Source organism: Giraffa tippelskirchi, chromosome 7 (assembly GCF_054371585.1).
Source record: "Giraffa tippelskirchi isolate mGirTip1 chromosome 7, T2T-mGirTip1v1.2.pri, whole genome shotgun sequence".
Taxonomy (NCBI): domain Eukaryota; kingdom Metazoa; phylum Chordata; class Mammalia; order Artiodactyla; family Giraffidae; genus Giraffa; species Giraffa tippelskirchi.
The window spans coordinates 99,554,612-99,569,263 of record NC_137281.1 but is presented as its reverse complement, the minus strand read 5'-3'; the positions used below and the strand labels follow the sequence as shown (position 1 = coordinate 99,569,263).

At 38.8% G+C, this 14,652-nt stretch overlaps 1 protein-coding gene across 2 annotated transcripts in view; it reads right to left on the bottom strand.

The window, feature by feature from the left end:
• CHP1 (calcineurin like EF-hand protein 1) overlaps positions 1-14,652 on the bottom strand; it is a 38,138-nt gene that overhangs the window by 19,603 nt on the left and 3,883 nt on the right. For both annotated transcript variants that reach the window (XM_081507700.1, XM_081507699.1), the window contains exon 2: positions 10,459-10,531. In XM_081507700.1, the coding sequence (XP_081363826.1) occupies positions 10,459-10,531 (73 nt within the window). The remainder of the gene's footprint in view (positions 1-10,458; positions 10,532-14,652) is intronic.

Here is a 14,652-nt window from a genome sequence, read left to right as displayed (position 1 = left end):
CAGATTTGACTATGTCACATTCCAGTGAATTCAGCACACAGGTTATGTCAGTAAACCAACCAACAAGCAAATACTAAGCTGTCCTTGTAAATGATTCTTTGAACATGACCATTTTGCACTTAGTTATTAAGTTTGTGGAATGAACAGCAACTGCGAAGTATCAAACACCAAAGAGCTTGAACATGGGAGGAAAAATTCAGAGGGACCTCCGTACCCTTGGTAAGAAGATATACAGCACTTAAGAAATGCAAAGAATTCTTAGATGACATTTATATACACTTTGGCCACCTCATCCGAAGAGCTGACTCATTGGAAAAGACCCTGATGCTGGGAAAGATTGAGGGCAGGAGGAGAAGGGGACGACAGAGGATGAATGGCTGGATGGCATTGCCGACTCGATGGACATGGGTTTGGGTGGACTCAGGGAGTTGGTGATGGACAGGGAGGCCTGGAGTGCTGCGGTTCATGGGGTCGCAAAGAGTCGGACACGACTGAGCGACTGAACTGAACTGAACTGATACCTCAGTAGAGAAGAAAATGTGATAACTGATTCCATGCTTCCTTGCTCTGATTAGACTTTTCTCCAGTGCCTTCTACAGACTAGAGCTAGAGAAGTATTTAACACTTGAACATGGCAAGAGCAGTCATCCTCTCACAACTTGAAGTCTGTTGAAGTGAATATTGTTAGTTTCCATTCACCCTATACACATCATGTGCTACTCTGTTAATATACTTTGTCTCATTTTTTCATGTCAACACTTGATCTGTACCCTTTCAGAGCTGAGGAAGTTGTGAGTCAGTGACATAAAGTAACCTGTCCAGTGCTACAAAGGTAAAAAGTGGAAGAACTGCAATTTAAAAGCAAGTCTGTGACTAAATAACAACTTTAAGTCAAAACATATGCTCTTTTTCTTAAAAAAACTACACTTCTTTCCCATATTAAATAAACTTTTTCAAAGAAAGGTGCTCTCCCCAAAAATGTTTAGTAACTATTTTCTTAAAAAAACAATTCCGGGTTGATATCCTGTGGCAGAAATATAAAGCTATCTACAACAGAGACAATATATCTATAAAATATCAATGTCATGAAGGACAGAGAAAGGCAGAGGCTTGTTGGAAATCAAAGAGAACTGACTAAAGAGACATACAACTGAATTCAATGCATGATCCTAGACTAGGAAAAAAAAACAAAACAACTGTTGTGAAGGACATTGCTGACTCAATAGATAAATGTGGAATATGGGCCATATAGAATACAGAATTTTATATAATGCATAGAAAATGCTAAATTTCTTGCTTTTGATATGAGAATCTCCTAGTAATAGGGAATACACACTAAAGTATGTGGCAAAGTGTTAACAAGTGGTAAATCTGGGTACTGGTTATATGAAGTTCTTTGCATTATTTTTGTAACTTTTCTGCAGGTTTGCAATTATTTCTAGATAAGAAGGGGGTAAAAAGGAATATAAACTCAAAAAGATGATTCCTGCTTTCAAGACATTTACTGACAGAAGAGATAAAACATTCCTCTACCTTCTCTGTACTAGATGCTAACAAAATGTTCATATTTTACCCAGGGGCCTTCAACTCTCTCTCTCTGATCCTCTTGTGGTTTAACATTTACAGAGTGCTTAATTAATTAATTAAACAACACCACATCTGGTGGCGACAAAGGTAAGAAATGACCTAGAGGACTAAGCGCAAAGCTCTGGTACAATAACTCTGGATTCTAATCTTCCATCATTAAGAGTAATCATTTTTACATCAATTAATGAACTAGAAGACATTCATAAGATAACTGGGTTGCTTAAAATTATTAAAGAAAATTATGGAGATTGTGATTACATAATTCAACAAACATGTACTAAGCTCTTATTACATAATATGTTCTGTAATACAAAGTCCACATTATCAATACAATGTAAGCTCCTCTTGTTTGACAGAGGTTAAGAAACAAGAACTACTTCCTTTTAAATGAAGATTAAGGCTAATGTGAATTGCAAGGCCACATACCTCAGTTTAATGTCTAACGAGCTTAAGCAATTTTAGCTGCAAAAAGACACAGTTTAAATATCAGGTCTAGTGTCAAGTAGTGAGTTTACAACCTAGCCTAACTCTGTCAGTCTCCATGAGGAATCTAGTCATGATTTCCAACATCTGCTGCTGCTAAGTTGCTTCAGTCGTGTCCGACTCTCTGCGACCCCACAGATGGAAGCCCATCAGGCTCCGCCGTCCCTGGGATTCTCCAGGCAAGAACACTGGAGTGGGTTGCCATCTCCTTCCGCAATGCATGAAAGTGAAAAGCGAAAGTGAAGTCGCTCAGTCGTGTCCGATTCCCAGCAACCCCATGGACTGCAGCCTACCAGGCTCCTCCGTCCATGGGATTCTCCAGGCAAGAGTACTGGAGTGGGGTGCCATTGCCTTCTCCGACATCAGTAAGGTTCTAAACCCTGTCTTGCGACATTTTTTAACTCTACTCTTAGAATTTAGATTGTATATACAATAAGGTCTCTAAGATCAAGGGGAATACAATTTAAAATATCAATACAAAAATGAAAGAGTATTAAGAAACAGTTTATAAACTATTAAACAATATACAGTTTATTACTGTTGACTGTTCTTGATAAAATGATCTTGGTTTTCTGTTTTATAATAGAATTTTTCACATAAAGTGCCAAAGTTCTAAACCCAGTCTTTGCTACTTATTTTAGTATTCTAGGGCCAGTCACTTATTTGCAAAGTTGCATCTGACTTTTGGTTGAGAAAGTGATCACACAGACATTTACCTCCTCTCATTCTCTAAACCCCTCTGAAATGTCAGTAAAAATTTACACATGGGAACACAGCCATGACATAAACAATGAGGGTGGCAGGAGTATGTTAGTAGGCAAGGAATTCTGACAAATTCTGGAAGTTAGAAAACAGACACAAATGTAGTGATAAGTAAGTCAGAGTAGAAGGTCATAAAATTGCATAAGAGTTGAGAGCCATTCTGCCCTGCAGCCTCAGCAAGGCACCACACTCAGAATCGCCAGGCGAGGGACATATTACCAGCATTCAGGGAAATTAATTACCGGAACTTTTAAAGAATGGGCCAGCTGCCCACTGCTCTCAGCACCCATCCCAGGAACATAAAACCATTTGTCCCCAGGATAAAAATGGGGAGCTGCTATGGAAAGAAACTGGAAGAGCCACTTGCGCAGGGTTTTGGCCAAGTATGGGAAGCTGGCTCCCCAGGAACACAGTCCTTTCATTGGGGGAAGAGAACTGCAAATCTGTCCCCTTGCTCCCTAACCACACGCCCTAAAGTAAGGTCTACCAACTTACTGGTCCTGCTCAGAGTATAGAAGGCTTAATGTCCATCCTTCCATCCAGCAAAAGACCTGTGAGAAACCAACCACAAACAAGCCTATGCCCATTTTCTACATTAACCCATCCAGATTTTTTCATAAATAGGAGTGGACAATAAAGGCTCACCAACATTTTGGAAAAATTAGTAACATAAAAGAGTAAGATCAAGATGAAAAGCGTGCATGTATGCTCAGTAGTGTCTGACTCTTTGCAACTCCATGGACTGCAGCCTTCCAGGATCCTCTGTCTATGAGATTTTCTAGGCGAGAATACTGGAGTGGGTTGCCATTTCCTCCTCCAGGGGATCCTCCCCATCCCAGGACTGAACACGCGTCTCCTGCATTGGCAGGCAGATTCTTTACCACTGAGTACCTGGGAAGCCCCAAGATGAACAGATGTAATGATAATTCAGGGAACAAAAGAGAGTTTGAAATATTCTAATAAGTAACCCAATAGACATTTGATAAGTTTTGGCATCTATAAAACAAATATAAGCTACTATGATAGAGCAGAGGTCAGAGAACAAGAAAGTTTCTTGGAAATTAAAAAAATGTGCTTGTAGACAAGTTTATCAAAAGGTCTATAAAATAAATTTGAGGATATCTTCCAGAAAGCAAAGGAAAAAAATCAGTCAGAAAATATGAGAAAACTGAGTCATAATGGTCCAATAGCCAACAAATAGAAAAGGCATAAAAATCAATAAGAAAGAAGAGAGGGAGGAAATAAACAAATAACAGAAGAAAACTTTCCAGCCAAAGGACATATTTTTAGATTGAGAAAGTTCACCTGATACCGAGCAATGAATGAAAAATAGCCCAGAAAAAGATACAATTTTGTGAAATTTCAGAACATCAGGAAGAGATATTTGAAGCTTTCAAGAAAGTAAAAAAAAAAAAAAAGATTACCTACTATTATAAAAGAATGAGAATTAAATTGGCATCATGGTTCTCATCTGTGAAACTCCATTATGGAATGACTGAGAGCACTCTGTACAAAGCAAGAGCTTATCCAGTATATTGAAATCATCTATCCTCTAGATAAAGTCAAACAAGAAAATGAATCTCAAAGGCACTCAGTTTTTAAGCAGATAAATGGCTACCACTTAGGACACAATCTCTTAAAAATTATAGGTAATCTTTTTTTTTTTTTTAATTATAGGTAATCTTTTTAAAAGTGATATATAACAACACAGCCAACTAGTAGTTTCAGTAATAACTTCCTTGCAGAGTTTAACTGGTCTGTACTGCTCCTTAGAGTCAATTTAACCTGCATGACTTAATACCCAGGAATATTTTTCATCATGGTATTACATCAGAGAAAGTATCTGACAAAGATCCAATGTTAAACTTGCTCAATGCACAGCGTATTTTTAAAGTAAACTTTTAATGAGGTATAACATACATACAGGGAAGAGTACAAATCACAAGCATTCAGTATGATGAAGTTTCACCAGTGCAGATTATAACCAGCACCCAAATCAAGGAATCAATCACTATCAGGACCCAGATATTGTCATTCCTTCCTTCCTTCATGCTCCCTTTGTGTCTATCTGCTCCCCAACCCAAAGGGTAGTCATTATCCTGATATCTAACCCCATAGATTAGATCAGTACCAAGGATATTTAAACAAAAGATACCTTCTTTGTATTCAGATAATGACCAGGCTCTCCCCTTGACCTGACCTACAAAGGACCATTTCAGGGCATCTTATGGATCCAGCTGCCTTTTCAAAGGTCACCTTCACTTTTTCAAGGATATTTAAACAAAAGAAGCCTTCTTTGTATTCACTTAATGACCAGGCTCTCACCTTGACCTGACCTACAAAGGACCAATTTCAGGGCACCTTGTAAGACCCAGTTGCCTTTTCAAAGACCAATTTCAATGGCAGAGACAGAAATAATTCACCCAAAATAATGGCACCTGAAGAAAGTAAGATTTGTGAGGTTATAGTATATGAAATATCAATCTGAAGATTACCAACCATTTTAACTTAATACCTATGGGTAGGCCATGGACCTAGTGTTTTATAAAACATACTTTGGGGTTGAACCTTTGAAAGCACTTTGCTGAAGCTCCATTTCTAACCAATGCCTTCCATAGTTTCTGCTTCATGTTCCTACACAGACTAACACTTTTAAAAAAGGAGTACAGAATGTTTTGGACGGTATTCGACAGTCTCTCACTCTGCAGAATTTGGCTTGAAGCCCCAGACATAGAGCATCTTGGGAGAGGAAAGTGAAGAAAATATAGAAGGAAACTGTTTCTCCTAGTAACTTTCCTAGGAAAGTGGGGCCTGTTACAGGTAACAAAAGACTGGAGGTAACTTGTATTCAGCTGAGTACCCTGATGGGTTCTTGAAAGGTCAAGATAGGACTTGAGCTGAGTCTGGCACTAAAGGCAGTAAAGGAGACAGCTAAATCACTCTGTTACCATAACAGAATCTGGAAGAAAAAAAAAAGAATTTTGAGTTTACCAGGTATTTTCTAAGGCTGGAGGGAGAGAAAGGGGAAGACAATCTAACAAGATGGCCAGAGGCTGAGATGGCCATTGTCAGGAGGCACAGCCAGTGTGAAATTTCTGACAATGGGTGGGTACAACAAAATGATTTACATACTTAGTTGACCCTTGAACATGGTTCCATCTATGTGCGGATTTTTTCAACAGTAAGTATTACAGTATTACAGGTCCGTCATTGGATGCATCTGTGGATGTGGAACTGCGTACACTGAGGGCAAACTACAAGTTATTCTCAGATTTGACTGTGCAGAGGGCCACCATCTCTAACTCTGCCTTGTCCAAGGGCTGACTGAAACATGCTAGTTGTTTACTATGTAGTACAACAGGGTAATTTTCTCTTGCACTCAAGGTGGCTTGGGGTTTTTCCCATATTTTAATCCACATCGATGACAGAGATCAAAGCATAGAATTTAGACCAAGTACTTTGTAAAGCTGAATACAAAAAAGTCAGCTAGATCTAGGTAACCATGAAATAAAAAATTACCCATCACTTCCTACCACCTTTTCCTCTACCAAGAATTTGTAGAAACCAGAAGAGAAACAGTGTCTAGTGCATTACAGGTATTTAATAGATATGCATCAAATGAGTGAGTTAGCTCACCAGCTTTCCATAGAGTGTGAAATTACGTTTTAGGGGCTGGGCAAATATTGCCTACAGTTTAAGGAGCAGGTAACACTAGCTGACACATGAAAAGTTTCACCTTTTCTGAGGAAAAACAGCTCCTTTTACAAAAGATGTTCCTTTTTTTTTCCAGCAAACCATGAAAGTGATTAAAATATATACATTTACAAATCACCTACTTTCTAGAAAAAAGAAAAGGACACAAAACTAATGTGAATTCTATATTTTCACTTAATGGTTAAATCTTAATTTACGAGAAAGACGTAATCCCAAACTCAAGTAAATTATTCAAGTATTTGAGCTTAAGGATATTCTAGTCTGATTTATTTTTCAAGTACAAATATATATAGTCTCTTCAGCAAATGTTGCTGGAACAGCTAGATATCCACAGGCCAAAAAATAAGGTTTGACTCTTATATTTCTTTCTATCTATTGCCACATACACAACACTTTGCTTTGCTTGTTTTTTTGTTTTTTTTTTTTGCCACACTGCACAGCATGTGTGATCCAGTTCTCCTACCGGGGAATGAACCTGCATCCCCTGCAGTGGAAGCAAGGAGTCTTAACCACTGGACTGCCAGGGAAGTCCTTTTTTTTTTCCATTTTGTGTAAATATACCAAAAAATTGTGCGTGTATATGTACACATAAGAAACTCAAAAATGAGAGAATTCCTTGGTAGTCCAGTGGTTAAGACTTGGCCCTTTCACTGCCAGGGCCCAGGTCCAAATCCTGGTAGGGGAACTCAGATTTCACAATCCGCATGGTGTGATGAAGAATGAGTCAAAGACCTAAATATAAGAGCTAAAACCATAAAACTCTTAGAAGAAAACATAGGGGTAACCTTCATGACCGTGGACTTGGCAATGGTTTCACAGAATCAACATGAAAAGTATGCACACCAAAACAAAAGTTAGGTAAGCTAGACTTCAAAATTTAAAACTATGTGTTTCAAAGAACACTAGAAAGAGAGTGAAAAGACAATTCAGAGAATAAGAGAAAACATTTGCAAATTGTGTCTGGTATCTCAGATATAAAAAGAACTCTTAACAACAAAAAAGACAAACTCCAGTTGAAAAACAGGCAAAGGACTTGAATATGCATTTTCCCAAAAAAGACATACAAATGGTCAAGCAGCACAAAGATGCTCAACATGATTAGCCACTGGGTAAGTGCAATCAAAACCAAAATGATCTACCACTCACATCTACTAAAATTAAAAGAGAGACGATAAGTGCTGATGAGCAAAAAGTCTACAAATGATAAATGCTGGACAGGGTGTGGAGAAAAGGGAACCCTCTTGCATTGCTGGTGGGAATGTACATTGATACAGCCACTATGAAAGACGGTATGAAGATTCCTTAAAAAGCTAGGAATAAAACCACCATACGACCCAGCAATCCCATGCCTACGCATATACCCTGAGGAAACCAAAATTGAAAAACCACATGTTCCCCGATGTTCATTGCAGCACTATTTACAATAGCTAGAACATGTAAGCAACTTAGATGTCCATCAACAGAAGAATGGATAAAGAAGCTGTGGTATGTATATACAATGGAATATTACTCAGCCATAAAAAGGAACACATTTGAGTCAGTTCTAATGAGGTGGACAAACCTAGAGCCTATTATACAGAGTGAAGTAAGTCAGGAAGAGAAATATAAATATATTATACTAACACATATATATGGAATCTAGAAAGATGGTACCAATGAATTTATTTTCAGGGCAGTAATGGAGAAAGAGACATACAGAATAGACTTATAGACATGGGGAGAGGGGAGAAGAGGGTGAGATGCATGGCGAGAGTAACATGGAAACTTACACTACCATATGTAAAATAGACAGACAATGGGAACTTGTTGTATGACTAAGGGAACTCAAACAGGGGCTCTAGACAATCTAGAAGGGTGGGATGGGGAGGGAGATGGGAAGGAGGTTGGGGAGGGAGGGGACATGGGTGTACCTATGGCTGATTCTTATTGATGTAGGACAGAAAACCACAAAATTCTGTAAAGCAAATATCCTTCAATTAAAAAAATAAATTAAAAAAAAAGTGCTGATGAGGAGAAATTTGAACCTGCATTTCATTGCTGGTGGGAATGTAAAATAGTACAGAGCTGTGGAAAATAGTTTGGTGGGTCTTCAATAAATTAAGCATAAAATTATCATAGGACCCATAATTCTACTCCTAGGTATATGCTCAAGTATATATGCTTAAGTTTATATGCTTAAAACATAAGTCCACACAAAAATGTTCATAATAGCCAAAAGATGTTAACAGCTCAAATCCCCACCAAATGATGAATGAACAAACAAAATACAGTCTATGCGTACAATGGAATATTGTTGTTGCTGTTGAGTTGCTAAGTCCTGTCCAACTCTTTTGTGACCTCATGGACTGTAACCCACCTGGCTCCTCTGTCCATGGGATTTCCCAGGCAAGAAGACTACAGTGGGTTGTCATTTCCTTCTCTAGGGGATCTTCTCCACCCAGGGATCAAATCCAAATTTTCTGCATTGGCAGGTGGATTCTTTACTACTGAGTCACCAGAGAAGCCCAAAATGGAATATTACTCAGCCATAAAAAGGAAAGAAGTACTGATACACACTATGGAAGAATTTTGAAAACACCATGTTAAATGAAAGAGTGAGTGAACAAAAGGCCACATACTGTATGATTCCACTTATATGAAATGTCCATAGAAAGAGGAATGGGAAGTGACTACTCAATGAGTATGAGGTTTCCATCTGAGCTGATGAAAATGTTCTAGAACTAGACTGCAGTAATACATGAACGTATTAACTGTGTTGTGAATGTGTTTAATGCCACTAAAAAGCACACTTTTTAATGGTAAATTTTATGTGAATTTGCCTCAAAAGTAAAATTAAATTAAAAAGACAAAGTACCAAGTGTGGTCTTTGCATATGATGGGTACTCCATAGTCGTTGACTTTAATGACTGGGCAGCATGATCTTGGTCAACTCCAGCTTCCAGTGAAGCCAGACTTGGCTCTAAACAAACATGGCCCTATAGATTTCTAAGCTCTTCTGCCTGAGGATTATACACAAAGGCTTAGCAACTATATTCTTTCCCCTTTTATGCTAACCCCACACCTGCGCTAGAAGCCTACATTACTTCTTGCCATCCACCAGAAAGGCAAACAGCTTTGTTCTATCAGTCAATCAAAGCTGAGAAACAACAGTAACAAGAGTCAGGTGCTACTTAAGAATTGAGTTGGGAGGTGGTGCTCAGGAGATATTTCATTTGACTATGACAAGACATTTACAAATATAAAATGATAGAGCATTACAGTAAATCTGAAGTCATATACTTACTCTAGACCAGTTTCTCAACTTTGGCACTACTGACATTTAGGAAGGATTGTCCTGTGCATTATAGGATGTTCAGCAATATTCTTGGCCTTGACCTGCTAGACATCAGTAGCATTCCCCAGTTGTGACAATCCAAAACGTCTCCAGATATTTGGCCACTCGGGAAAATAGCCCTTAGCTGAGAAACACTGCTCTAGATAAATATACTGACCACCTTATCTAACATTAATGCATATAAACTGATGTACCCTAGGGATTGGGTTGAGTTGAGAAATCAGAGAAAAGAGGACAAAACAGCTTAGACCACCTTGGATTGCTATGGATCAGCCTCCTGAAAGCTAACATGTTTGGGGAAGGCTGTGGGAAAATTCAAGCAGAGAGAGCTGAAATTCCCGAAGGTACATTTCCAGGACCAGAGTAATGGCCAACCAAACTAGGGGAGCGGGGGTAAAGCAGCAAGCACCTAGTGATAAATGTAAATCCATGTTCTGTTTATTTAAGTCCCTTGTGGATCAATAACACTTAAAGATGCGTGAAGAAATGGGCCCTGCTCTCTGCCTGCCAGACGTCAGCTCTCTGGATAAAAGCAGCTATTCAGACACTAGCAGGAAATAAAGAAAGGAAATGCCTACCTGAGAGTCCCATTCTCTCCTTTGTCCAGGCTGGTGAACCGGCTGTAGAGGCGGGTGATCTGACTGTGGGAAACTGAAGAACACAGAATTAGTCGCAGTTGGAGAAGTTGTCCTCTGCTCAAATTGAACCTGAATGTGAGTGACCCTTTGGGAACCAGCTGCCCTTCTGGTCCCAGCTCACCATTAAATGCTTCAAAGTCAGTAAAGTGGTGCGATGTCTCAACTCATTCACCTCTAGCGTGTCAAAGCATAAAGAATGAAAGGAGTTAGAAAATAAATCAAGAGTAAACAAAATTGACTCTCAGGAGTGAAGTCTAGGCTTAATTAAGACTGTGTTAAATGTCAGTTGGTTAAGATTTAACAAAACAAAGCTAAATTTAGTTTAAAAGGAAAGTGTGAAACTTTCACCTTTCAGTACCCTGACTTAGAAGCTATGAAAATTCGAGCTTTGATCAAAAACATATCCCTATTAATCAGTTTGATGTTTCAGACTGGCACAGCTGGGTAGGTAACATGTGCTAAATTAAGGACTGGGGCATGCAAAACAGACAGTATTTTTAAAATCTAGTTTACTTTTCCCCAAGCATCAGTGACTTTTATCTTTTCCCTCAGGGCTGATCTTTGGGTAAAAGATCACTACAGCCTTGGGTCAGCCTCTTTCACTGCAACTGCATGAGCTCCACTGAGTTCCCAGTAAAGGAATGGGCTCCAAGAAAGATAATTAGGCAATCTGTAAAATGGTTGTGCTATCTTCAGATGACATCTATAAGGAAGTTACTTTGTTCCTCATTTTGTACTAATTCAGGTACAAGCTGACAATTACAATGAGGCACTAACCACAGGTAGACAATGAAACTTTGAAAATGCAAAAAGGAATTTCTGGGAAATAGTTTAATCTCGTGGTAGACTGGAGATAGGAGGAAAAAAAAATAGTTATCAAAGGAGAAAAGACAACCGCCAAAAAGGGTGTGACAAGTGTGGACTTTGTCCTAGGCTGTACCTTCAGGGGTAAAGGGTGGCTCAGGGTGTTCTGATAGTTGTCCTCCTCCCCCAGCTCATGCAACAAAAATCCACTTGCAGTTTTGGGAACAATGGGACAAAATTAACACGGGCACGCTCAGGAGAAACAGGAAGTGAGTGGCCCAAAGCTAGTATGAGAGGACACACCAGGCCAAGCAGTAAATTCTTCGCCTCAGGTTTCAAGCCAGCCTGGGCTCTGTTCTGTACTAGCTCTCAAGGAGAGCAGAGAGCAGAGGACTAGGCAGAACCACCCCTGCCAGGGCAGAGCCAGCAGGAGCCCTGACACTGAGGAAGCAGGTGCGGACCTTTCTGCCTGATAGGCAGGTGTGCGCAGCTCAGTAAACACTCCTCTGCGAGTCAGGCTGACAGATTCTGATTCCAGTCATGGCACCACAGCTCACCAATGAGGGCTTCCAGTCATGGCACCACAGCTCACCAATGAGGGCTGAGTGAATGGGGTTGTGCAGTGAACTAACTAAGTCCAGGAGAGAAAAGTGCTTGGCCAAGGTCTGGCACCTGGTAAGCATGCCAGGTTAGCTATTATCATCATTACCCTTACACTGTGAGCCTGCAGGTACAATTTTACTGCTGTACTAATTAATCTCCACCTTTCTCTTGATTCTGCCAGCCACAACCATCTTCTTCAGGAACCTGAACAGGCTTTTGCCTCAGGCCTCAAATGTTGCTCTAGAACTAAAGCTTTTTTTAGTTTTCACAAAATAAGTTGGTTCAAGAATGACTAACTTTCTCAAAAGATTTTTTGAAAAGAACAAAATTTGTTTACAATATCAATGCCACTGTTTTCATATATACCTAATATGTCATTTGTGCACTTGACATAGTTATAATAGCTTATTTTTCATTTATTAATTCATAATTTTTCTATATTGGTTTCGAGTGCTTTTTAATAACTACATAATATTTAGCCCACGGGGTCAGTTTTTAGTACTCAGAGTATTATACTTCAGGTTACTTTTAACAATGGACACATTCAAATTGTATTTCTTTTTATACTAGGTTGTTTTTTTTTTAATTTGAGAAAACAATCTATCCACATGGTAAAAACAGTACAAAAAGTGTACATAATGAAAAGTCTCCCTAACACTGGCATTCCTCAGTCTTCCTAGCCTGAGTCAAACTTTCTTAGGTATGACAATAGTATAGTGGTTATGTAGGAAACAAATCCCTGTCCTCAGGAATACATGCTTAAGGCTTAAGGGGTGAAAAGTTTGGCTATCTGCAACTTTAAAAAGGTTCATCAAAAAGAATATATATATATATATATATACACACACACACATATATAAATAGACAAATATAGCAAAATGTTAACAACTGTTGAATTAAAATGTTGAATTATATGGATGTTCATTATACTATTTTAACTTTTCTGTATATTTGAAATTTTCGTCATAAAAAGGTGGGGGATAGAGTGGCGAGGTACAAAGCTTTGCAAATCACTTAATCCAAAACCAGCTGAAGATGTTAGTAATACGTGCAATGCTCTTTCAACAGGAGCTGGGAGACAGTAGGCAGCAGGGTCTTCTGCAGTGACAGAACCCTCAGGCACTACGACAAGGCAACTGAGGGCCATGAATGTGTCCCGTATCATGAGGCAGGAACAGCCTTCAGTTGAACTTCCACTTACATTCTAGCTCAGGAAATTATTCTCAAGTAGTCGCCTTTGCCAGGCTTGTGCTCTTTGTTACAATTACAGAGAAATCCACACTAGTGCCATCATCACTACACCCTTTCAAACAAACAGAACTTCACTGGCCTGGAGAACCTACTTCCCAAACCTGTTCAGCACCTTTGCCATATCACATGACACACACCAGACGACAGAGACTAAAAATAAATCAATCGGAATTTATCACTACTCAGTTGGCGTGAATTGTTCCTCACAGATTATGTGGCTATATTTTGTTGTAAAGGTTTTAAGTAATTCACAGCCAAGTTATTGCCATATAGTTAAGTGAACTAAGGGTGGAGATTTCAGAAACTCCCAAGACACTGTGACCTTTCCCCTAGTGACAGCTTTTACTCAAATGACTAATTTATGGAAATGCTGAAGTGTGAAAGAAGGTAACAGAACTAAGACAATATAGCTAATGTTTTATGCCAACTCGTGTTTTTAGACAGTATTTTTTTTTTAACTGTTAGATATATCAGGATTTCTACTCCTTCCAAAGTTTTATTTCTTAAAATTGGAAAAACCTGATTCCTAGTCCAATGTCCCCTGAAAACAGGAAAAGTGCAAAATATTGTCACCTCTCCAATTATATACTAGACATAGTTTTTATAACTAGCATATGCTAATGGTGTTTTCGCGATAAGATGATTGTTACCTATAGTTCAAAATGAAAATAGCTAACACCTGGTGCTTATTACATACCCAGACACTATTCTAAGTAGTTTACATATTTTTCTCATTTAATCCTCACTAGCAATTCTATAAAGTAGGTACTATTTTTATTCTCATTTACAGATGATGAAACTAAAGGTGTACAAGGAATTCTTACTTAGAAGTACTTTTCTAAACACTTAAAGAGATTACATTTCAAATACCAGATAAACTAGTCATATATGAATCCTAACCAATTTAGACTTACAAATGCAAAGCTTTCATACTGCATATAAAGTCAATTTGACTTATTTATGTTACATTTTCTTCTGGCAAAGGGAGTAGTGAAATGTCTTGTACTTGTTCTTAACTTGAAGGGTTTTGGACTGACAGTTCCCCAAACTCTTAATAGAACAAGAAGCAGAGGAAAATAGGGCTAATTTCATCGCTCTACCCCACCCTCAGGTGTTTGCTGTTTTTATTCTTCTAAACCTTTTGCATCATGCTAAGATTACTGCTTTAAAAATCAATTCTGCTGATGGGCACTAACTGGATAAACTGACAGCTCAACTCCCAAAGCAGAAGAATGACAGCATAGCAGGTCAGGGGAGATGCCTGGAAGCCACTCAAAATGCTCTAGCTTAACTTATCCAAATCTAATCAATTGATGCATATATCATGGCCTAATTCCTATCCTCCTCAAGGCCAGTTCACAAGGACTGTTCTGAGTTCTGGAAGGGGTGCTACACAATTTCAGGTATCTTATGTTTGATGCTAATCCTAACTCTGTGGGCTTATCTCCATGACCTTGTTGTGGGCATCTTCTGTCA